A 24,366-nucleotide genomic window follows, 5' to 3' on the forward strand; every position below is an offset into this window, starting at 1 on the left:
TCAACATACCAAAGGATCACATAGTGGGGTGCCACAGGAATCACTGCTGTGGTCATTGTGTGGCACAGAACTGGGTGGATCTAATAAATGGAGTGGCTTGCAAAACAGAGTGGCAATGGGAATTTGGTGAGAGTGGGAATTAGGTGCAAAGGGGGAGCATAAGAAATAGGAGCAAGAGTAGGCCATTTGGCCCTTTGAGCCTGCTCCGCCATTCAGTAAGATCATGGCTGATCTTCTACCTGAACTCCACTTTCCTGCACTATCCCCATATCCCTTGATTCCCTTAATATCCAATAATCTATTGATCTCTGTCTTGAATATACTCAACGACTGATCCTCCACAGCCCTCTGGGGTAGCGAATTTCAAAGATTCACCACCCTCTGAGTGAAGAAATTTCTCCTTATCTTAGTCCTAAATGGCCAACCCATTATTCTGAACCTGTGACCTCTGATTCTAGACTCCCCAGCCAGGGGAAACATCTTCCCTGCATCTACCCTGTCAAGCCCTGTAAGAATTTTGTATGCTTCAATGAGATCACCTCTCATTCTTCTGAACTCCAGAGAATATAGGCCTAGTCTACTCAATCTCTCCTCATAGGACAATCCCCCCCCCCCCCCCCCCCCCCCCCATCCCAGGAATCAGTCTAGTGAACCTTCGTTGCATTCCCTCTATGGAAAGTATATCCTTCCTTGGGTAAGGAGACCAAAACTGTACACAATACTCCAGGTGTGGTCTCACCAGGGCCCGATATAATTGCAGTAAGACGTCTTTACTCTTGTATTCAAATCCTCTTGTAATAAAGGTCAACATACCATTTGCTTTCCTAATTGCTTGCTGTACCTGCTTGTTAACTTTGTGATTTGTGTACCCAGGTCCCTCTGTGAACAGCAACCTATCCCAATCTCTCACCATTTAAAAAATACTCTGCTTTTCTATTTTTCCTACCAAAGTGGATAACTTCACATTTCTCCACATTATATTCCATTTGCCATGTTGTTGCCCACCCACTTAACCTGTCTATATCCCCTTGAAGCCTCCTTGCATCCTCCTCACAACTTCCATTGCCACCCAGCTTTGTATCATCAGCAAACTTGGATATATTACATTTGGTCCTCTCCTCCAAATCATCGATATAGATTGTGAATAGCTGAGGCCCAAGCACTGATCCTTGCGGTACCCCACTAGTTATAGCCTGCCAACCAAAAATGACCCACTTATTCCTACTGTTTTCTGTCCGTTAACCAATCCTCAATCTATGCTAGTATATTACCCCCAATCTCATGAGCCCTAATTTTGTTTAATAACCTCTTGTGAGGCACCTTATCGAATGCCTTCTGAAAATCTAAATACACCACATCCACTGGTTCTCCCATATCTATTATGCTAGTTACAACCTCAAAAAAACTCTTAACAGATTCGTCAAACATGATTTCCCTTTCATAAATCCATGTTGACTCTGCCCAATCCTATTATTTTCTAAGTGCCCTGCTACCCTGTCCTTAATAATAGATTCTAGCATTTTCCCGACTACTGATGTCAGGCTAACTGGTCTGTAGTTCCCCGTTTTCTCTCTTCCCTCCTTAAATAGTGGGGTTACATTTGCTACTTTCAAATCCGCAGGAACCATTCTAGAATCTATGGAATTTTGGAAAATTACAACCAATGCATCCACTATCTTTATAACCAACTCTTTCAAAACCCTAGGATGTAGGCCATCAGGCCCAGAGGATTTATCTGCTTTCAGCCTCATTAATTTCTCCAGTACTATTTTTTTACTAATACTAATTTCTTTCAGTTCCTCATTCTCGCTAGACCCTTGGTTCTCCACTATTTCCGGCATGTTTTTTACGTCGTCCTCCATGAAGACAGACACAAAGTACTTGTTTAATTTCTCTGCCATTTCCTTATTCCCCATTATATTATATTCTAATTTCTCCTGTCTCAGCCTGTAAGGGACCCACATTTACCTTCACTAATCTTTTCCTTTTTACATACCTATAGAAGCTTTTACAGTCTGTTTTTATGTCTCGCTAGTTTACTCGCTCATTCTATCTTCCCTTTCTTTATCAATTTCTTTGTACTCCTTTGCTGAATTCCAAAATCCTCCCAATCCTCAGGCTTGCTACTCTTTTTGGCAACATTATAAGCCTCTTTCTTTGATCTCATACTATCTTTAACTTCTCTTGGTAGCCACGGTTTGACCACGTTTCCTGTGGGGTTTTTGTGCCTTAAAGGAATGTATATTTGTTGTAAATTATGTATTAATTCGTTAAATGCTAGCCATTGCTTCTCTACCGTCATACCTTTTAATGTAGTTTCCCAATCTACCTTAGCCAACTCGCCCCTCATACCTACGTAGTTTGCTTTGTTTAAATTTACGACCCTAGCTTCGGATTTAACTAAGTCACTCAAACTCAATATAAAATTCTATCATATTATGGTCACTCTTCCCTAAAGGCCCCTTTACTACAAGGTTATTAATTAACCCTTTCTCATTGCACAATACTAGATCTAAAATAGCCTGTTCCCTATACTGATCTAGAAAAATATCTTGCATACAGTAGGTAGATATTAAGGAGCGTCTTAAAGGAGGAAAGAGAGGTAGAGGGCTGGAAAGATTTAGGGAGGGAATTCCAGAGCTTAGGGCCTTATCAGCTGCAGGCACGGCCGCCAATGATGGAGTGATTAAAATTGGGGATGCTCAAGAGGCCAGAACTGGAGGAGCGCAGATATCTGAGGGTTGTAGGGCTGGAGGAGATTACAGAGATAGGGAGGGGGGAGCCCATGGAGGGATTTTAAAACAAGAATAAGAATTTTAAAATTGAGGCGTTGCTTAACTGTGAGCCAATGTAGGTTAGCAAGCACAGGGGTGATGGGTGAGCGGGACTTGGTACGAATTAGGACATGGGCAGCAGAGTTTTGGATGACCTCAAGTTTATGGAGGGTAGAAAATGGGAGGCCAGCCAGGAGTGCGTTGAATGTTCAAGTCTAGAGTACCCATAGTTTTTGGAACGAACTCATTCTGTTTTCCCAGAGTTCAGCCAGATTGTCTCAAACTCAATTTTTAGGACAACCCTGGGCAGTTTTAGGGCACTTATAGATCACTCTCCTACAAAACGTCCCTGTGGGGGAAAGAGTATGTGCACTCTACATTGACCTAATCGGTAGGTGTAGATTTCTCAGTAACTTGAACTGGAAACTCTTAAATGTGGTGTTAGGTTTCCAGGTGACCAAAAAAAAGGTAAATAACCTAAAAGATAGTATGTAAAGCATAGTAACATGTGAGAAGCACAAGTAAGAAGGTGATAAATATTTATACTGAACTGTATTTTCCATTCTGGGAACAGAATAAGTAATGTATTCAGGGAGGAATCTTGTTCTCTTTATTCAAGTAAATACTGTGACTTTCAATAATACATTTAGTTCTTGTGGGGGGGGGGAGGGGGGAGGCAAAATTTGGTGTGTATTTTTAAAAATACCTATTGGATATTGGCAGTAGAGTTTAAAGAAATGTACTTTAAAAAAAAAAAAAAAATGTTTTTAATCTAAAAGACGAAGTAGGTGGCCTTAATTGAAGAAATAAGCAATTTGATGTAGTGTATGTAATCCTTCAAAACACAGTCTGAACATAAGAAGTAGGAGTAGGCCATACGGCCCCTCGGGCCTGCTCCGCCATTCAATAGGATCATGGCTGATCCGAACCTAGACTCACGTCCACTTCCCTGCCCACTCCCCATAACCCTTAATTCCCTTATCAGCTAGGAAACTGTCTATCTCTGTTTTAAATTTATTTAATGTCGCAGCTTCCACAGCTCTCTGAGGTAGCAAATTCCATAGATTTACTACCCTCTGAGTGAAGAAGTTTCTCCTCATCTCAGTTTTGAGATTCTGGTTTCGTTTGGAAAAGAATTAGGTTTCATAACTAATGACAGATGGTAAGCAATTCCTGAATGTTAGGTGACTACTTTTCCCTTTGATTAGATTGTGCACCAGAAATGTTAAAAACAAAAATATTCAACAAATGTAAATTCATATAGTTAAGTGTTTGCAAAGGGTTTGAGAGTTTTTAACACTGCGGCTCACATTTGAACAATGGCTTAAATTGTTCAAGTATATATGGGGAATTTTTTAAACTGAGATTGGGGGGTCAATTTTAACCCTATCTGCTCAGTGGAAACCGGGTGGTTGAACAGTTAAAACCGTGCAGGTTAGTTACCCATTCAGAACTCGCCCCTTTCCTGCCATCTGTGATCTTAACCTGCAAAATTCTGCAGGCGGTTGAGGCGCCCACCTACAGTTGGTAGGGTCCCCATGAATGTATGTCTATTGAAGCACCGCATTGCATTTTAACCCATGACTCAGCAGGTGGCCACCATAGCTTTCCCTCCAGGTGCAAGCAAGTCAGCAGCTGTTGGGAAGGATGCAAGAGCCCATTAAGTCAGATACTTTTCTTTTGTGGGACCAAGTCACAAGAGTGCTCGCCAGACTTCGCAGGAAGATGCGACCTCTCGAAGCTCCATCCCCGACTCATATCTACCAAGGGCCCCCTCTTGAACAGCCAGCAGCTGGAATGGGCAGTACACCAGCAGCATTTAAATGAGGCCTAGCGATTAAAATCGATGAAAGCCCCCTGATGCTGCTTCTGGCGGGCGGTCAATAACTTGCTGGAACGGTTTCCCACCAGAAGCCCACTCCGAGTTAAAATCCCCTTTGTTTATTATAATTGTATTTAATAGGTATGCTATTGCATTGCTCATACTGAAATAAAGGATATGTTTTTATAGCATGGCTATGCTAAGCCCTGCCAGAAACCACCCATCCTGCTCCCAGCAGAACCATTGTTTACTACCCCACTACCACTCAGCGGGTCTGTTTTCCTCCCCTTTCTTACTTACTTTCTCTCTTTCCCCATTTCCTACTGAGGTAATGTCGGGAGTTCATTCTTTGGCGACAAACCCCTATACATATTCTTTATATGAAAAAAAAACGGAGTCCTGGCCATGCAGTGGCTTTTGGGAATTGTAATCTTTGATATTGGAAATAGACTCGTATTTTGTTTTACATCAGTGCTGGTAGATAAGACCTCTAAACATGGTGAGTCCACTGACCAGGCTGCGATTGTGAATTATGAAGGTGGGGTTGCTGAAATCCAGAATGTTACTATCCTTGCCAGCAGCAGAGAGGGGAGACTATTGTAGCCAGTTCCTCGTTTTGTATCCAAATTCACATTTAAATACTCTTCCCTCCCAAGCCAGTCACTGGAAGCCAAGTATATTTTTGTGTTGATGATTTTCCTGCTCTCGTGACTCATAAAATGTGTTGTTAAGATTGCGTCGAGGCTCCGTAACCTTTATAATGGATGTCTTGCTTTAACTTGGGGTTTATAAATATTGTTTTGATACATTTTTGGATAGTGGCAGGGTTCTTACCAGATGATCAGACCAGGAATTATGTCATTCAGTCACTTGTAAGAAAGATTGGCTTATCTCTTCACCATTTAATAATTGCACATCTGTATAATTCTAGTTATATAATGTTTTTGTGAAAATTGTATACATTTTCTTTTTATATTTTGAAGATTAGACTTTCGAATCTGAATTTGGATGACCATGCCAAGAAGAAACTCATTAAACTTGTAGGAAATCGATACAACAAAGATACAGATACACTTACCATTACGACAGACAGGTACAGTAACCTGAAACAGATGTCAGTTATACGAGCAATTAAGGTCACCAAGCACTTAATCACTGTCTTCATTAAGAAGCAATAAACCCAAGTATCTGAAGGCGAGATCACAAAGTCCTGCAGTTTTTTTCCCCATAATAGTATAATTGTGTGATGTTATTATCAAATATATTGCAGCTATTAATTGCCTTGTAGCAACCAACATTTGTTATTTTTGCACCTTCCCTTCTATCATGTTATCTAGCAGGTTTAGCTCAGTATTAAGAGTCAGGAAAGAAGAAAAATTGCTATACCGCTTTATCCTCATTGACTTCTACATAGCATTCAACACTGTTTCCATTTATATCCTTCTCCCTTGCCTCTCCTGTGTGGTCCATCTCCTTCGAACCACCCTTGCTTGGTTCCATTGCTATCTGACCCAAATTTGCCTGTACATCTCTCATTGTTTTCTTCTCCCTCATGGTTATCTCGGGAGTGTCCCCAGGGCAGCACGGTGGCATCGTGGTTAGCACTGTTGCCTCACAACGCCAGGGACCCGGGTTCGAATCCGGCCTCGGGTAACTGTCTGCGTGGAGTTTGCACATTCTACCCGTGTTTGCGTGGGTTTTTTCCGGGTGCTCCGGTTTCCTCCCACAATCCAAAGATGTGCGGGTTAGGTTGATTGGCTATGATAAATTGACCCTTAGTGTTAGGGGGATTAAATACGTGGGGTTACTGGGATATGTGTTGGTGTAGGGGTTACCGGGATCGGGTGGGATATGTGTCGGTGGAGGCTCGATGGGCCGAAATGGCCTCTATCTGCACTGTGGGGTTTCTGTAAAAAAAAAAATAAAAAAAAAAAAATTCCATATTTGACTTCCTCGTTTTCCTTATTTACATGTCATTCTTTAGTGACATTATCCATGGGCATCCACCTGACGATATCCAACTCTACTTCTCTTTTGCCACCCTCAATTCTACAACCACCATTGTGATGTCAAACTCTTCACTCTTGGCCCTGACTCCAGGCAGTCCCTGGCTGCTTATTCAGGCTGAATCCAATTATGTGTATTTTTAGTACAAAAGCAAAATACTGCAGATGCTGGAAATCTGAAATAAAAGCAGAAAATGCTGGAAATACTCAGCAGGTCAGGCAGCATCTGTGGAGAGAGAAACAGAGTTAATGTTTCAGGTCGATGATCCTTCGTCAGAACTGGAAAATGTTAGAGATGGAACAGGTTTTTAAGCAAATGTAGGGGTGAGGGGAGGAAAGAATAAAAGGGAAGGTCTGTAATAGGATGGAAGGCAGGAGAGATTAAGAGACAAAAGGGATGATGGTGCAAGGCAAAAAGAGATGGTAATGGGACAAGTTAAGAAACAAAAGATGACTCTAGATGAAGTGTAAATGGCGATGGCAGAATCATCAACAGCTGCCATGTGAGAGAGAGAAAAAGAATGATGGGGGCCGAGGTTATGGTCTGAAATTGTTGAACTCAAGTGTTGAGTCCAGAAGGCTGTAAAGTGCCTAATCGAAAGATGAGGTGCTGTTCCTCGAGCTTACGTTGAGCTTCATTGGAACAGTGTAAGAGGCCGAGGGCGGAGAGGTCAGAGTGGGAGTGGAGCGGAGATTTAAAGTGACAGGCGACCTGAAGCTTAGGGTCACTCTTGCGGACTGAATGGTGGTGTTCCGCAAAATGGTCACCCAATCTGCGTTTGGCCTCCCCAATATAGAGGAGACCACATCGTGAGCAGCGAATACAGTATACTAAATTACAATATGTACAAGTAAATCGCTGTTTCACTTGGAAAGAGTGTTTGGGGCCCGGGACAATGGGAAGGGAGGAGGTAAAAGGGCAGGTGTTGCATCTCCTGCATTTACATGGGAAGGTGCCGGGGAAAGGGGTGTTGGGGGTGATTGAGGAGTGGACCAGGGTGTCGCGGAGGGAGCAGTCCCTTCGGAATGCTGAAAGGGGAGGTGAGGGGAAGATGTGTTTGGTGGTGGGATCACGCTGGAGGTGGCGGAAATGTCGGAGGATGGTCCATTGAATGTGGAGGCTGGTGGGGTGAAAGGCGAGGACGGGGGTAACCCTATTGTGGTTCCGGGAGGGAGGGGAAGGGGTGAGAGCAGAAGTGTGGGAAATAGAACGGACACGGTCAAGGGCTGTGTCAAACATGGTAGCGGGGAATCCTCGGTTGAGGAAAAAGGAAGACCTATCGGAAGCACTAGTATGGAAGGTGGCATCGTCAGAGCAGATGCGGTGGAGACGGAGAAACTGGGAGAATGGAATAGAGTACAAGAAGCGGGGTGGGAGGAAGTGTAGTCCAGGTAGCTGTGGGAGTCGGGCTTATAGTTATGCGTATTTTTAGTGTCTTCGATCTGGAAACTCCATTTCCTCAAAACTGCTTACTTCTACCTCTGTAGTATCCCCCTGCTATAAACTTTATCCAACCCTCACTATCACTGAAAACACTTATCCTATGCTTTTGTTATCTTGAGGCTCAACTTCTCCAAATCCTTTCTTGCTGGCTTCCACTCTGCATAAGGAGTAACTTGCCAAAACTTGGTTGCTGTCTCACATTAAATCCTGCTCACTCATCATTCTTGTCATCACTAACTTGTTCCTGTCTCCCAATGCACTGAATTTAAAATCTTCGTCCTCATTTAAATATCCCTCCAAGTCTTCACCTCTTAACCTTGCCCCCCCCACCTTGGAAACCTGCCAAACCATGTCCTCTTTCAATTGTTTTGGCCATACTCTCTGGCACTCCCTAAACAGCTTTACATTGCTAACTCTCTACCATCAAAATCTTCCTCCAAAATCTATTGCTTCAACCATGATTTTTCTCATCTCTTAACTCTCCTGTTACTACTTGGTGTGCATTTCTCCTCATTTAGGCACCTTGGGACATTTACAAGTGCTGTGAAAATGCAAGTTGTTGTAGGATGTAACTAACTAAAGAATGAATAAAGGAATCGAATGAGGAAAGGGATAATTTGAATTTGAAGAACACAAACCAAGGCAAGACAAAAATGAAAAGCAAAACCACAGAAATAAGGAGAGAAATTGAACTATGAAGAAGTGGAGAAAATATTACCTTCAGTTGCAGAATATTGAATTTTTAACCAGAAAGTGAGCCTGTCTTTACTTGATGAGCTTTGTCACTTAGCTGGGCTGCTTACTTAGGAACTATATATGGCAACATATTTCAGTATGCTTCGATAGCTTTATTTTTGAATAAAAGAAAGAAACTTGTGGTTGAAAAGAGTAGCTTAACTTGTTTTAAAACAACGTTAATACTGTATGCAAGTTACATATATTGAATATTTTTCTTTTAGATGCCCACTGCGACGGCAGAATTATGATTATGCCATGTATTTGCTCACTGTTTTGTACCATGAATCATGGGTAAGTGAACATATTTTGGAAAAGTGATCAACATTTGATATATTGAACTAATAATTCCTTTCACTTTCTTTTTGTTGTGTATAATGCAAAAAAAGTAGCTTTTTCACCTCTTCTATTACTAATTTTTATCTTGAAATGCTAGCTTAACTACTTAAAAGAATGTTACTCTGCATCTGGCTTGAAATCTACTTGTGCTAGAACTACTTGATGCTAAGTACCAAAAGTTCCAGGGTTAGCATTTATTTTCTCTCATGATGTGCTTCTAAGTTCATTATCATTTTACACTTTTAAAACCCCATTACTGTCAGTGCTTGAACACTGTAATCTTTTTATTACTGATAAGAAAAGCCATTACGCTGGTAGCAGGTGGAAACTTTCAATGCCAGCAGAGTACTATTGGTGAAAGATTAGGAGATGACTTGTTTATTAACGGTAGGCAAACCCTTCATTCTTCTGACTATAATGTTACTTAGATGGGGACACTAGGTCATCTGATATTTTCATGTGTGTGTGTGTTGTATTCTGAATACACAGGAAAGCCTTTGGTGAAATGGCTGCCTTTCTATTACCTTTCAGATCTAATATCAATAGTTAATGGAGGTGTCAATCAGTTCTAATTGTGCTTGATTTTTGTGAAACATTAATGAGCACTGTGACATGTGATTTTCCATGGTCAATACAATCTCTTTCCAACTAGCTTAAAGATGAGTTGAAACGTGTTACAGGAGCTGCATCTGTCTGATGTTACACTTTCATGAGCATGAGTACTGTTAAATAATTGCACTATTTAGACATTAGTTACTGTAGTAAGCTGTGCAATGAGAATCAGTAGTCATAATCCATGAGTTGATTGCCTAGTTAACAAAATACCAACATGCTGTAGGGAGTGTAACTTTACTGTGTGATTGGAAAAAATGCAATATGAGAACATGGCCCACATGGTGTTCCATGGGAGAATGGATTTCTTATTGATTATTGCCAGTGTATGGAATATCACTATTAGTATACTCAAATGCAAGGGCTAGTTTGTGATATATAAGTAAATACTTTAAGCAAATATTCAGATTACAGAAACCTAAGTTGGTTGGTTTTCTCTTGCAAGATATAGGCTTCATTTTAATATGTCAAGTGGTGTAAATTCTGAATTTATAAAGGTAATAGCTAAAGTTAAAAATAAACGTACTCAATAACCGTGCTTGACTTATTTACTTAACAAAATCAGGTTATTTACAGGAAGTAATTTGAACTGGGACAGTTTTTATTGATTGTAAAGAAGACCGTTGTGAGTTCAATTGTGCCAGCTTGGACATTGAAGAAAGGAGAGGCATATAACTTGGCTGGTCTTCAGTTTCCTATTTTGCTGTGCTGCTATATGTCAGGCCCAATAGGAACTCCATGAGAAATCATTTCTCACTTAAAGCTTTTCATCGTGGGCTCATGCTGAATATCTGTCTAGGAGATCTGCTAGGACTTTGGAACAGTATAATGGTGAAAGATTGCAATTTTACTCATGTTTCTACATATTTATCTTTCCTGTAATAAACAATTTGTAGTTTAGCCTGAAGTATATGTCTGCTGGCATGGTGTATTTCTGCTTATTGGAGAGATTAGGAGTATATTGTGGGCAAACCATACTATATCTGGTGTAACACAGTGATTAAAACAGTCGATTGTCAGCCCTGAGACGTGCATTCACTACACACCTAAAAAGTTTTGGTTCATAAGTGGTGTGGATCCGCTAATGGAAGTTTCCTTTTCTTGTGAGCATGAATAGCGAGTGTTGGGAGATGGACTGAATTGTAACTATCAATAAACTGAACTTTAAAAAATATTTCCATGAAACTTAGACAAGATTCTTGTGTCATTTTCATACTCTCTGGGAAGGATGGAATGAGACAGTGTGAAATTGCTCAGTTCTGTAATTTCAACAAAAATGTCGTGCTAGCCTAAAACATGGATTGCTGCTTTACATTCTCGTCAGCCTTTTCTGTGACATACACAACTGAGTAATGTTACCGCATTAATGTGCTGAAAACACTGTCTGTATTTGTGTAGGTGCCTTAAACAGTAACTTGAGATTCCAAGTTAAAGCCTGCATTTAATCTTGGCCAAATGTCAGTGACTTTGTATCGGACCCTTTTTTTAAAAGAAAAAGTGATATTTCTATTGAATTGTGTTGGGTTATTTTGAAGAAGTTGAGGGCATAAAGCCCTATAATCCCCTTGGCTTTAAGTAATCATAGGAAATAGCTCCTATATAATTTATTTAAGATTCCTAATTGTAAAAAGAATTTTCACCATCTAATGGCAATCCTTTTGCTCATTGCTTGCATTGGGGTGGTTGGGAGTGGGGTGGATAATGAGCTGAGGTTCAGTGAAGCAATTTCATGTCTCTGTGCCCGGGCATTCGACTGTAATAAATATAGGGGCACCAATTATGAGGTCTTCCACCATTTGTATATCTTATTTCAAATTCATACACCTGGATATTACCACTTAAATATTCAAGGTTTAGACTATTGTTGGGCCATATCCTGAATATTCTTTGAAACAGCTAAATATGTTCAATTTGTGTTGTGCCAAAGAAGTCCATTTTAAAAATAAAACCTTAAATTTTCCACTTCACTGAATTTCAATGCTTGATGGTGGATGGAAGTTTTTTTGTTATGAATATACTCCCTACTATGAGGTATATATCTTTCTCCACCCACCTCTTCCTATATTCCTGCCGCCAAACCTTGGCCAATCATTTTTTTCCTTTACTAATTCTACCCCCAGAGTATACATCTCTTGCAAATGAGAATGAATCCAGCTCCTGTATGAGACCAAGCTTGTGGGTTCTACCAACCATTTTCTTTGACACTGCAGTGAGGCATGGGTACTTCCCTTTCAGGAAAGTGTTGAGATCAGTTGGCTAAGGCTAGGTTTTTAGCCAGCTCAGTGGTAGCACACACTCATCTGAATCAGAAGTCCCTGGGTTCAAGCCCCATTCCAGAAACTTGAGCATACAATCTAGGCTGACACTTCAGTGCTGCACTGTCTAAGGTGCCGTCTTTCAGATGCGATGTTAAACCAAGGTCCCATCTGTCCTGTTAGATGAAAGTAAAAGATCCCATGGCACTATCCGAAGAAGAGCAGAGGAGTTCTCCAGGTGTCCTGGTCAATATTAACCCTCCACCAACATCACAAAAAAACAGTTTAATTGCAGTTTGTGGGACTCTGCTGTGTGTGTTTCCCTGTAATACAACTGACTATACTTCAAAAGTACTTAATTGACTGAAGTATGTTGAGACATCCCAAGATCATGAAAAGCTCTCTATAAATGCAATTTATTTATTTTATTTTCTCATGTATTCTTTTTATCAACAAAGGCAGAAAAGACTTTGTGTTAAAGTTGGAGTGTACCATCTTTTTAGTGGACTACCAACAAACTGATGGTGGTTTTACACTTGAAAAATGTTAATAATGTATATGTTAGTTCCACACTTTAAACCTCGAGCACAGTTGCTGGCTTTCAGTTTTGAGAAGGATTGAAAAAACTCACTACTATCTTTTGAAATTAATTGAATGCTACTGATTGGATTTGCAATTTGTGCATTTCATGTCTCCTTTTGTTTTTTTCAGTTGTACCTTAGTTTTGTTTTGGCTGTTTGTCTTTATTCCCTCCACTGCAGTGTTGCAGACAGAAGTAACCTATGATCAATATATACACTTTAAAAAAAATAAAAATAAAAAATAAAAAGTTGTCCATACAAATGTAGTGATAGAAAACATAATCGACTTTAAAGGTACTACAGTATATCTCCTATTTTAAACTTTAGTAGAATACATATTTAGTTCATTATTAAAAATATTTCTGCATGGTACAGTATTTTGCTTCAAGTTTCTGACTACATATAGATTTTCATTACTTGGACTTAGGTGCAATTGATTCTCTTTTTTTGCCAGTGTTATAATTTTTGCTTTTCGTTTCCCAAACCTTTAACTGCAGCCTAACCTTTGGCTTGCTATAGTGTACTACCAATCTTGCAACATAGGTATAGCATGCAATTCACAGCCAACAAGACCTTTGTTGCATTGTTTGGGTGTGAATCGCACACTATTTGCCAGGAAAGCGATCCATACGTGTTTACATATGCAAATATCTACTCCCAGACAGTATCTTTTTATGTTTAAAGAGAATAGGTGGACATGCCTGCTTCCTCAAAACATTAAAAAAGACTCTGCTTATGTTTATGAAGTGCCTACAAATCCATCGAATAATCTAAACACTTGAGATGGTACTAGGGATATATCCATGTGCTGTAGATAGAAATATGAGATGTCCTCTGCCAGGGGTTCTTGCACTGCTAGATTCTTGAGTCAGTTAGAGACTCTCAACTTTAAAGTTACGGGCCGGGTTTTCCACCTGTGTGCTCATCCGCCCACAGTTTCACTTAGTTAATTTTAAAGAACAGGCAAGCTGACTACTGGCGGGCACAGATGTGGAAACTCTCATCCATAGTGTTGCTTTTGTGTAGCTGCAAAGTTGAAAGCACTTCACGTAACCGCATGATTGCCCCTTTTGTCTGGCGTCATTGAATGAAAAGGTATTTTGTGGGGGTGGGCGGAAGTGCACTTCTTTTAAAAAGTGATGAATTGCAAATCTGAATTTATTCACAAAACACTAAATATTGAATTACTGTGAAGTGACTTGTCTATTGAGATTTGCTGACAGTTTATGCTGCCCCCGAGTGGTTTTATAAGTTTTTTTTCCCCCTTACACCACCTCTGTTGAAGATGGTGACCTGTGTCACTCCTTCAGTGCCACATCCAAGTAACCGTTCTGCACAGTGTCAGCAGGTTGTTCCTCGGTGATGGTGGGTGCGGATATTCATAGCCACGGTGCTTTCATCAAAACCATGAAAATGCCATCTCCATTCTTTGTCCTTTTTTAGATTAGTAGAGTCACTGTTAAACCATTTGATAGCTGGATTTTTTTTTGTGCAACACAGTTTGATACATACACTGTACTGTAGCAGAGCATACTATTATAAATATCTCTCCCATAACCTCTCAAATTTCAGGAAATAATATTCACTATTATGAAGGTAAGATGAAATGAAATGTGAGAAGCAGTTGGGAAAATAAAATGCCGTGCTCAGAACAGCTTTTCTCCACGACCAACCACCTTTTTAAACCATTCTCCCCTACTTCCTCCACCCTCGCCTATAATGAGAAGTGCAAGGGGTTTCTTTGTCACCCAAGGTAAAGACCTTCCATTCTGCTGCTTTTGCTGCCTCTCCTTGCCCAAATCTCCCTGGAATCTACACCATACCCTAGTCCTGAATCTCTACCTCTTTCTAGTTTCTCTCCCATCTCCAAAGCTGTGCTGCTTGTCACCTGTCCTGCACCGTCCCGCTTGCCTATCACGTCTGTTGAGTCTGTGTCCCAGTTATGCTTATGATCAATCACTGGACACAGACAACAAGAATAACTTTTAACAGGTCTTTACTATTCGGAGGTCAGGGCTGAACTGCCCAGCAAATCCCTACACAACACTTATATACCGGTGTGGTCACCACCGGTATTACAGTATACAGCAGCCAAGAGAAAGTAGTACATCTCTTAAGGTAGTTCTCTTAAGGTGGAACAGGTTACATACACCACAACGTCCATCGTCACAAACCTACATTGGCACCAGTCTCCAAGTGCCTCAAATTTACTATTGTTGCATTTAAATTCTTCCCTCCATCCATCCCTATTTATCCCCTGAACTTTCCTTCCTTTGACTCCAGATTCTTGTGTATCTTTGTCCCACTATTGATGGCTGTGCCATCAGTCACCTAGCCCCATGCTCTGGAATTTCTTCCCTAAACCCCTCTCACCTTGCTCGCTTCCTTCCAGATGCCCCCTTAAAACTTGTCTCTTTAACCAAGCATTTAACCACCTGTTTCAGTATCTCCTTTGGCTTGTCATCCATTTTTTTCCCTTGCACCTCTGTGAAGTGCCTTGGGACATGTTTTACCTAAAGGTGCTGTATAAATGCATGTTATAAAATTCAGTGCTCAAAACGGCTTTTAACCCTTCTATAGAAGGTACATGAATTTCCATTAACTTCAAGTTAGATTCTGATATTTTGGATTGCTTTGCTTGATAGTTAAAATTTAATTCAAGCATTCATTGGATACCAATGGAGAAAAAGTGAATAATTAGCTTATTAATCAGTTCTAAAGACATACATTTCTACAATTAAAATTTTAAGAAAACTCCACTAAAACATATTACAAGTTTTTTTTAATTTGTTCTTGGGATGATGACAAAGCTGAATTTATTGCCTGTCTTTAGTTTTCCTGAGAATGTTGCGTTTGGTTTCTCCTTGGACTACAGCCGTCCTTGTTTTGGTTCTCCCATGATGGTGTTAAGTCAGGAATTGCTGGATATTGACCTAGCGATAATGAAGAAATTATGATATAAACCCTAGTCTGCCCTCTTGAGCATCCCTGATTATAATCGCTCAACCTTTGGTGGCCGTGCCATCTGTTGCCTAGGCCCTAAGCTCTGGAATTCCCTGCCTAAACCTGTCTGCCTCGCTACTTCTCTTTCCTCCTCTAAGACACTCCTTAAAACTGACCTCTTTGACCAAGCTTTTGGTCACCTGCCCTAATTTATCCTTATGTGGATCGGTGTCAAATTTTTTGTCTTAAAATACTCCTGTGCAGCACCTTGGGATGTTTTACTACGTTAAAGGCGCTATATAAATACTTGTTGTTGTTGTTGTTGTTGTTGTAGTAGTAGTAGTCAGGATAGCCAAGCTATTAGGGGGAGCACCACTGAAGACTGGCCACTTCTGAAGGAATAGCTGTCAGGACCAGTCTGACTTATCATCTAGGATACAAATTGCAGAGTACCATTGACATTGGCTATGAGTGCAGCTCATAATCTCCTGTTTTCTGGGGTGAACGAATTGGAAGGAAGGCGCTTCAAGTAAACGATGATAGGCAAGGTAGAAAAAGATATTTATCTGCTAGATGGTGATGTGTGTAGAGAGACCCACGTTGTCTCTTGAAAGTACCCTGTTCTATCCTTTTTAGGTCCAAAGTGGATGACCTCACATTTACTTGCATTGAAATCCATTTGCCACAGTTCTGCCCATTCACTTAATCTGTGCAGAAATCGCCCCTCGCCCGTCAAACAGTTTCCAAAGTTCAGACCCATTGAACACAAGTTCCCACAGGAACCTCTCAAAGCACGCTGGTATTTGGTCAACTTTTTAAGTTTGGTCAAGTTGCAACAAAATTTACAGCAAATGGCTTATTCTTACAAGTCCACCCTCAAGTGACTCTACCCAAATCAAGGGTCACAGGCACTTACAACTTGTAGGCGTTGTCTTCTTCCTTCAACGTCTTCTGCAACAGTTTAATCCACTCTTGCTGCTTGCGTCTCCTGTTGACTTGACAAGTTATTGTTAGTAAGCATAACACAATTACCAACTGAACAATGACCAAAGCATGGGAGATCATTCTTATCCAGGAAGGAACCTCCATACTCATACCGATATCCCGCCAGGGCGAATCGTCCCCAACCTTAAGGATTGCTTTACGCAGTTCATAATTTTTCTGAGCCAGGGTATAATGGTGCTTTTGGGACTGACTAACTTGTTTCATTAACTTTACCAGGTGTTCTGACAGAGGTGGAATGTCATAGCAAATTGAGTTACTTACTGGTGTAATTGCTCTTTTAACTCATCTTCTATAGCGATATCTACTTGCTTATGCGAATATATGCTTAATAAAACCCGCGCCCCAGGTGCCTCCGGTTGGACTGGGGTAAAACAAAAAGTTCCCGCCGCAATAGGACAGGTAATACTGGTATTCCCGGTGCATAGTGGTGACACAATATTCACCCTTCCCTTGGTACACAGATCATATGGGGAAATGCTGTCCTGCAATCACTTTCATGGTGCAGTTCATTCTATCCCATCCCAATCAAACCCGCACGCAGGGGCTGCGTGTTCTACCACGTCATAAGGGCAGATGAACGTGTCCAGAGTTTGAACACACCCGGTAAGATCTGGGGCCACCCATGTGGTCCCATCCACTCGGGTCACGTACTGCGGGGGTTTGTCATAACTTATTAAGTGATCTCCCTGACGTACTCCTATGTTCTCCTCATGGAACAGAGGATTTGGGGACGACTCTTCAGGCAAAATGGGATAATATAATACCATCCCTAACAGGATGGTGGTTTTGTTCCTGCAAATGACATTCATCTTTCACCGGGTACACCTGTACCAACCCCCTGACTTTACACCCATTCTTGGTAAGTGGACATTGCCCTCGGGTGTTGGCCAGTCACCCACAAGGGGAGCTTCCCCTCAGCAATGTTCTGCAGGTTTTCACGGGCTTGTTCCACTAACCAAGATGCATACATTACACACACCATTTTGCGCAGCCTCAGTAGAGGCATTTCAATCCTCCTTTAAAATTTGATTTATCTTTTTAGCATGGGATCCTAAATATTTAACCACATCCTGCAGATGAACGGTCATAATTTGGTCCTCTACCAATTCCTACTGTTCTAGACCATTCATTTTATTCAAAATTTCACTTAAACAATTTTTAACCGCCTTTACGGATTGATCCAAATTAGCCAAATCAAGGCTATTAACCAGGGAGGTTCCAGTATTAAAAACAGTAGCTGCATCATTTCAGACCCAGTCACCTTTTGATATGGTTCTCTTTAATCTCGTAACCAAAATCATTTTCTTCAGTGATCTCTATACTATTTTCCCCAGTTATCGTTGAATTCATTACCATCCCCTGAGCCCTTGCAATATAACGGCTCTAATTCCGATTCCGCCAATGTTGTGCTGGCTCTCTCCCAAAATCCCTTTATTAACTCCTGCATCATCCTCCCATATAACCGCGCTGTCTCTGGTTTGCACCAGTTCAGTGGTCCCACCTCAGTCAGATTCAATATTACTGGCACCACCTCGTGATGCACATCATGGTACAATATCATCCGAGTTGGGATTACCACTAACCCATTTGTCAGTCCCGGGGTATGTTTGGGGCACGTGACCTGGGTTGTATGTTGTCTTTCCTGGGATTGTTTTTTACTCATAGGAGAAGGGATTCTTGGTCAAACTTAATTTTATGGCATGTATAACCGCACTTCCATCCCCACATCCCCTTATGCGATAGGTGCTAATCGTTGCTATACTATTGATAAGAGTTCTTTGGCTTTATGGTGAACAAACATCATACATCCCTTTCAATCATGGACAAGCCATCCAAATCTGGAACTTATCTGCCACCCTACTTGGGCTTACACATCCGTAAATTCCCTCATGAATTTTCCACCATCGGGGCCAACATAATAGGGTGTCTCCCACTGCTCGGGATTAGGTCGGGCTTCCTACATTTCCCCAAGGGTTCCCTATCTGATAGTACCTTGAATGGTCACTTGGTTCTGCTTGTAAAAAGCATACTCTTGGCCCGGTGGGGCGATTTTTTCATTTTATGTATACCCCCCTACCTTCCTGGACCTCATAAGTGGTAACCCATACTATCCCTGAACACGCAGTTTCGCAATCACTCTTGATTTACTGGAGGGTAATGTTTCGAGTGGCGTCCCGGGGTGGTGTCTCCGGGGCAACTGCAATTGAACTGTTACATAGAAACATAGAAGATAGGAGCAGGAGTAGGCCATTCGGCCCCTCGAGCCTGCTCCGCCATTCAATGCGATCATGGCTGATCATCCAAATTCAGTACCCGGTCCCTGCTTTCTCCCCATACCCCTTGATCTCTTTAGCCTTAAGAAATATATCCAACTCCTTCTTGAATATATTTAATGTATTGGCCTCTACTGCCTTCTGTGGTAGAGAATTCCACAGGTTCACCACTCTCTGGGTGAAGAAATTCCTCCTCATTTCTGTCCTCAATGGCCTACCCCTTATCCTTAGACTGTGACCCCTGGTTCTGGACTCCCCAACCATCGGGAACATCCTTCCTGCATCTAGTCTGTCCAGTCCTGTCAGAATTTTATAAGTTTCAATGAGATCCCCTCTCATTCTTCTAAACTCCAGCGAGTACAAGCCCAATCGACCCAATCTCTCCTCATACGTCATTCCTGCCATCCCAGGTATCAGCCTGGTGAATCTTCGCTGAACTCCTTCCATGGCAAGAACATCCTTCCTCAGATAAGGCGACCAAAACTGCACACAATACTCAAGATGTGGTCTCACCAAGGCCCTGTACAACTGCAGCAAGACATCCTTGTTCCTGTACTCAAACCCTCTCGCTACGAAGGCCAACATGCCATTTGCCTTCTTAACTGCCTGCTGCACCTGCATGCTTACCTTCAGCGACTGGTGCACAAGGACACCCAGGTCTCGTTGCACTTCCCCTTCTCCCAATCTATTGCCATTCAGATAATCTGCCTTCCTGTTTTTGCCTCCAAAGTGGATAACCTCGCATTTATCCACGTCCTATTGCATCTGCCATGCTTCTGCCCAATCACCCAACCTGTCCAAATCATCCTGGAGTTTCTCAGCATCCTCCTCACAGCACACCCGCCCACCCAGCTTTGTGTCGTCTGCAAATTTGGAGATATTACATCTAGTTCCCTTGTCTAGATCATTAATATATATTGTGAATAGGTGGGGCCCAAGGACCAATCCCTGCAGTACCCCACTAGTCACTGTTTGCCACTCGGAAAAAGACCCGTTTATTCCAACTCTTTGCTTTCTGTCTGCCAACCAGTTCTCTATCCAAGTCAATACCTTGCCCCCAATCCCATGTGCCTTAACTTTACATGCTAATCTCTTATGCGGGACCTTATCAAAAGCCTTCTGAAAGTCCAAATACACCACATTCACTGGTTCTCCCTTACCTATTTTACCAGTTACATCCTCAAAAAATTCCAGTAGATTAGTCAAACACGATTTACCTTTTGTAAATCCATGTTGACTTTGTCTGATCCTGTCACTGTTTTCCAAGTGCTCTGCTATTACATCTTTTATGATGGACTCTAGCATTTTCCCCACTACTGATGTCAGGCTTACCAGTCTGTAATTCCCCGTTTTAGGGAAAATAGTTGTGTTGATCCAGTATGCCAAATAGGCTGACGTGGAATCTTCGAGATCGAGCAGAATCCCAATCATTGGCCAGAATAATTCATTCATTTTATATATCTTCTTGCCTGTGCTGATGAGGGACAAAAACGGAGAGTTACTCCTGGCCTTGCATCCTATGTACACCCATTAGTTCAGGCTCTCATTACTGATGTATTTTTTTTTAAACAGAACAAAATGGGGCATCCTACTTTTCTTTTTCTGCATTGGGCAACTTTTGACTCCTACCACTGATGATACTTCAAGGGTGTCTTTTTATTTCTTTTACTACGCTGCCGTGGGGTAGGAGGGGTCTGTTGGATTCGTCTGCGGACAAGAGGTGGTTCCGGACCTGGGGATGAGGAGGTTTCTGCAGCTCACATGCCCTGTCCACCTTCATTTGGATTATACTGTACCTGTGGAGGTGCCATTTCAAACAAGGGTGCATCATTGGTTGGGGGTTCCCTGTTGGGCATCCCCTCTGCATCATCCCACTGGAGAGGATAAATCTGGCTCACCATGCTTATAATTGTGGCTTGTTGTCTTCTTGACCTGCTACTGGGCTGAAAAAGATTCAGCTGGTTAATATGAAACCATTTAATTTTCTTAAGTAACTGAACCGCATACACCATGGGACTGGCTTTATCAACAATGCATAAGGCTCCTTGTGGAGGGGTTCAAAGACTCCCACCCTTGCATAGTTTCGTACCATTACCTGGCTCCCTACTTCTCACTCCTGGGGTTTACTCGGAGCCAGGTGTAATCGGTTGCGATGGTGTGCCTTCCCAACGTTGTGGGCGGCCCTCGGGTGTACCTCCCTTCAAAGTTTCCCAGAGGTCGCTCAAGAATTTGTCCCGAGTTACCTCCTTAACCTGCTTGTCAGTTAACATGGGGACCAGCAGGTGTGGGGGGGGTTTGCATGGGTCTCCCCGTTGCCAATTCATGAGGGGAGTGACCTGTTCCTTTGGATCTGTTACTACGTATCCACATAAGGATTAAGGGAAGTACCTCATCCCACCTGGTGGGGTTTTCATTCAATTCCTTACGCAGAGCTAATGTTAATGTACAGTTCATTCTTTCCATAATTCCCGATGACTGGGTTGTGGGTCACGTGCCAATTCCGTTCAATTCCAAGCAATTTCAGAGTGGCTTGCATTACCTGACCTGTAAAATGACTTTCTTGGTCTGACTCTACCACACGAGGAAGTCCCCATCTGGAAAATACCTCCCTAACTACGGTCTTGGCTGTCCAAGAGACTGTGACCGACTTGCACGGGAAGCCTTCTACCCACTTGGTAATCTTGCACCATCAACGCTCATCTGGCCCCCTGCTTAAAAGGAAAAACTTTCCTGCCAGCCCAATGGGTTAATTTTGGCAATTCCTGATTCCCTTCTGTCAATGTGAGGAACTATTCACTTAAAATTAAGAAACTTAAATTTAATAATGTCCAATATCTTTAAATTTCATTCAGTAATAAGTTGTGTGGTGAAATTAAAAAAAACAGCTGTCAGCGGAAAGGGTTAACTACTTTGCAGCGGAGCAAATTGTCAGACGCACGCAATTGCGTCACTTTGCATAAATTTTTTTTTTAAACTTTCCCGATCGAAAAAGACAGTTGGGTTTTCACAATTTAATAGGTTAGTTAACTTTTTTTTCAAAAGAAGACAAACCCAGATACCATTAATCAATGTTAGCTTGTGTCACACAGCTTCTCGCAGCTTTCAAGTAAATTTAAAACTCGTCAATAAAAAAAACTTACTTTTGCAAAATCTTTGTGCCTTTAAAACTTGCAAAGATTCTGATCAATTCACTTCGGCAGGTAAAAACATCAGACACAAACATTCTGTGAAACAACTCCACACACAACAATAGCATTTCCTTTTTTTTTCCCTTGGTGTCACACATACTTGAAATTGGTCAGAAATTTTTTAAATGCCAATTGTTGATGTGATTGCCTCACGTCCAGAACTAGAGGCTTTCACACAATTTACACCAACCAGAATTTCACCTTGGCCACAATGAAAGTCTGGTTTAAACAGGTTAATTAACCTCAGTAACTCCAATTCAATTCAAACCAATATCTTAAACTAACCAGTACCACTTGAAAAAGACGGAGGAGATTCCCTCAACCTGTAGCTTCGAAACATTCATACAAGTTTTTTTCAGACATCACTACACTGAAAGTAGAAAAGGGACAGAATCTTTCCTTTTCTCCTTTCATTATTTCACCATAGGCTACTTGTCAAAAACTTAGAAAGTGGGCGTCTCAGACTTGCAGTAACCAAACTAAGAAGACAGTGCTTTGTAAATGTTCAAATTGATTTAAAATAAAATCAAACCATAGCAATTTTTGTAATCCAATTAAAACAAAGTACTTTCAAAAAGTCCAGATTCATTTTCTACCTGACACGATCAGAAACCATGACAACCATAACTTCAAGGCTGAAGCTTATCTTTTGTAAAACAAACTGCCTGATTTACAGTTTGCTGTACAAGTCGTTGCAGTCAAAATATATCCACAGGCTTTAACTTAAAATGCAAATCACAAAGTTTCTCCCACTTCTAGGTGCACAATCTTAAATTGAAATGAACATATTTAACACATGCACACTCTCTTAAAGCTTCCAACAAAGGGTTAAACGGCGTTTAGCTCCATGCACCGAAAAGTGGGTGGAGCTAAAACAAACAACAGATACTTTCTTTCAATGACAGACTTTCAAACAAAAGGAATACTGTAACTTCTTAAAATTCATAGTCAGGAAAACTTACACTATTTAACACACACCTTCACACAAACTGCAATTCCAGCATCCTTTAAGGTTCCTTTCACTCAGCAAATCTTGCATTTTATTCGTCTCGATGCAGAAGCTAATAGCTTCCGTGTTGGTAAAACTTTTAAGTTTCCTTTTTTTCCTTCTCCAAATTGTCTCAGCAGCTTTTCCTGGTTCCCCAAATCACTTTTTTCCTCCTTTTGCTGAGTTTTCAGATTGGTTAGCCTGCAACTTAGATCTTTTTCCCTCTTTATCTCCCACTCTCTCTCTCTCCTGCTCTTTATGCTTTACCTCCCTTTCCTTAATCTGCTTTTTACCTTCAGTGTGGTCCCCAGAGCACTCCGTTCCTCTAGAGCCTGTTTCTGGGTGACCCTAAACGCAAACTTCAGGTCTTCCATGACCTTTTCTGCCTGCTCTGCCCGATGTCTCTGATCTGCTTCCTTCAATGACCACACGTCACACTGATTCTGATTGTTTATGCACTGGCTCTCGAGGTACTCTTTATTACAGCACCTCTCCTGTTCCAACTTTTCCTCGAGCCTGTTTCTGCATTACCTTTCTGCCTCTGTTTCTCTTCCTAACTTGATCTTTACCCTGTCATCAGATTTAACCTGCCTCTGATAGGCCAATAACCAAACAGATTTCCTTACCCTTGGCTGACACGTGGACCCTTGGGTCCACTGTTCAGCCTCCAATACTGGATCATCAACGTCTATAATGACTCTGATCCACTTCTCTAGAAGAGGCAACTTCCCTGTCACATACTTAGTGACTAACTCATCCATTGTCTTTGCCATTGTCTGCTCTGAACGGGTCCCTGTTCAGGCGCCAAAGTCTGTAAGACGTGCGGAAATCGCCCCTCGCCCCGTCAAACAGTTTCCAAAGTTCCGACCCGTCGAACAGACAACACAAGACCCAATGAGTCTGTGAAACTCCTTTTTACCAAGCATCCGACAGTTATGTAGCGTATAATAATTCCCAATTATAACTCGGCATACACAGAGCTATCACTTTAAGCTTAAGCAAAACACCACATACGTACTAACACCAGCGAGTGGTCAATCCGGCAGTGACAAGACGTAGGATTTCTGGCAACTGACCAAGTCGCCGGCTGTATACCCGAGTGTCTTGAAACAGTACCTTTTATACCTCAATATTTGGCAACCCTCCCACTGCGCCCGTGTCCCTAACTATATGGCGTAATAGTCATTAGTTGTTTCTCAGACCCTCTTATTACTAGTCCATTAAACATCTATGAGCCTTTAAGGCCAGTTACATTCCACAGTCTGAGGATGTTTCTGGGGTTATTTTTGCAACAGCTTCACAGTTCAATAGCTAATAGCTTCTTCTCCACAAAACCTTTTGACGGCCTGTTTCCCTTATCTGTTGAAAGACGGTTGGCAGCCTTTCACTTTTTTTAGCAGA

General features: G+C 41.6%; 1 protein-coding gene across 2 annotated transcripts in view; it reads left to right on the forward strand.

Annotated features, from left to right (window-relative positions):
* mrps35 (mitochondrial ribosomal protein S35) overlaps positions 1-24,366 on the forward strand; it is a 43,979-nt gene that overhangs the window by 14,128 nt on the left and 5,485 nt on the right. For both annotated transcript variants that reach the window (XM_086009095.1, XM_086009094.1), the window contains 2 exons: positions 5,580-5,689; positions 9,006-9,075. In XM_086009095.1, the coding sequence (XP_085865221.1) occupies positions 5,580-5,689; positions 9,006-9,075 (180 nt within the window). The remainder of the gene's footprint in view (positions 1-5,579; positions 5,690-9,005; positions 9,076-24,366) is intronic.

Source organism: Somniosus microcephalus, chromosome 16 (genome assembly GCF_052327205.1).
Source record: "Somniosus microcephalus isolate GS21.2 chromosome 16, FLI_Smic_1.0, whole genome shotgun sequence".
In the NCBI taxonomy this organism is placed as follows: Eukaryota; Metazoa; Chordata; class Chondrichthyes; order Squaliformes; family Somniosidae; genus Somniosus; species Somniosus microcephalus.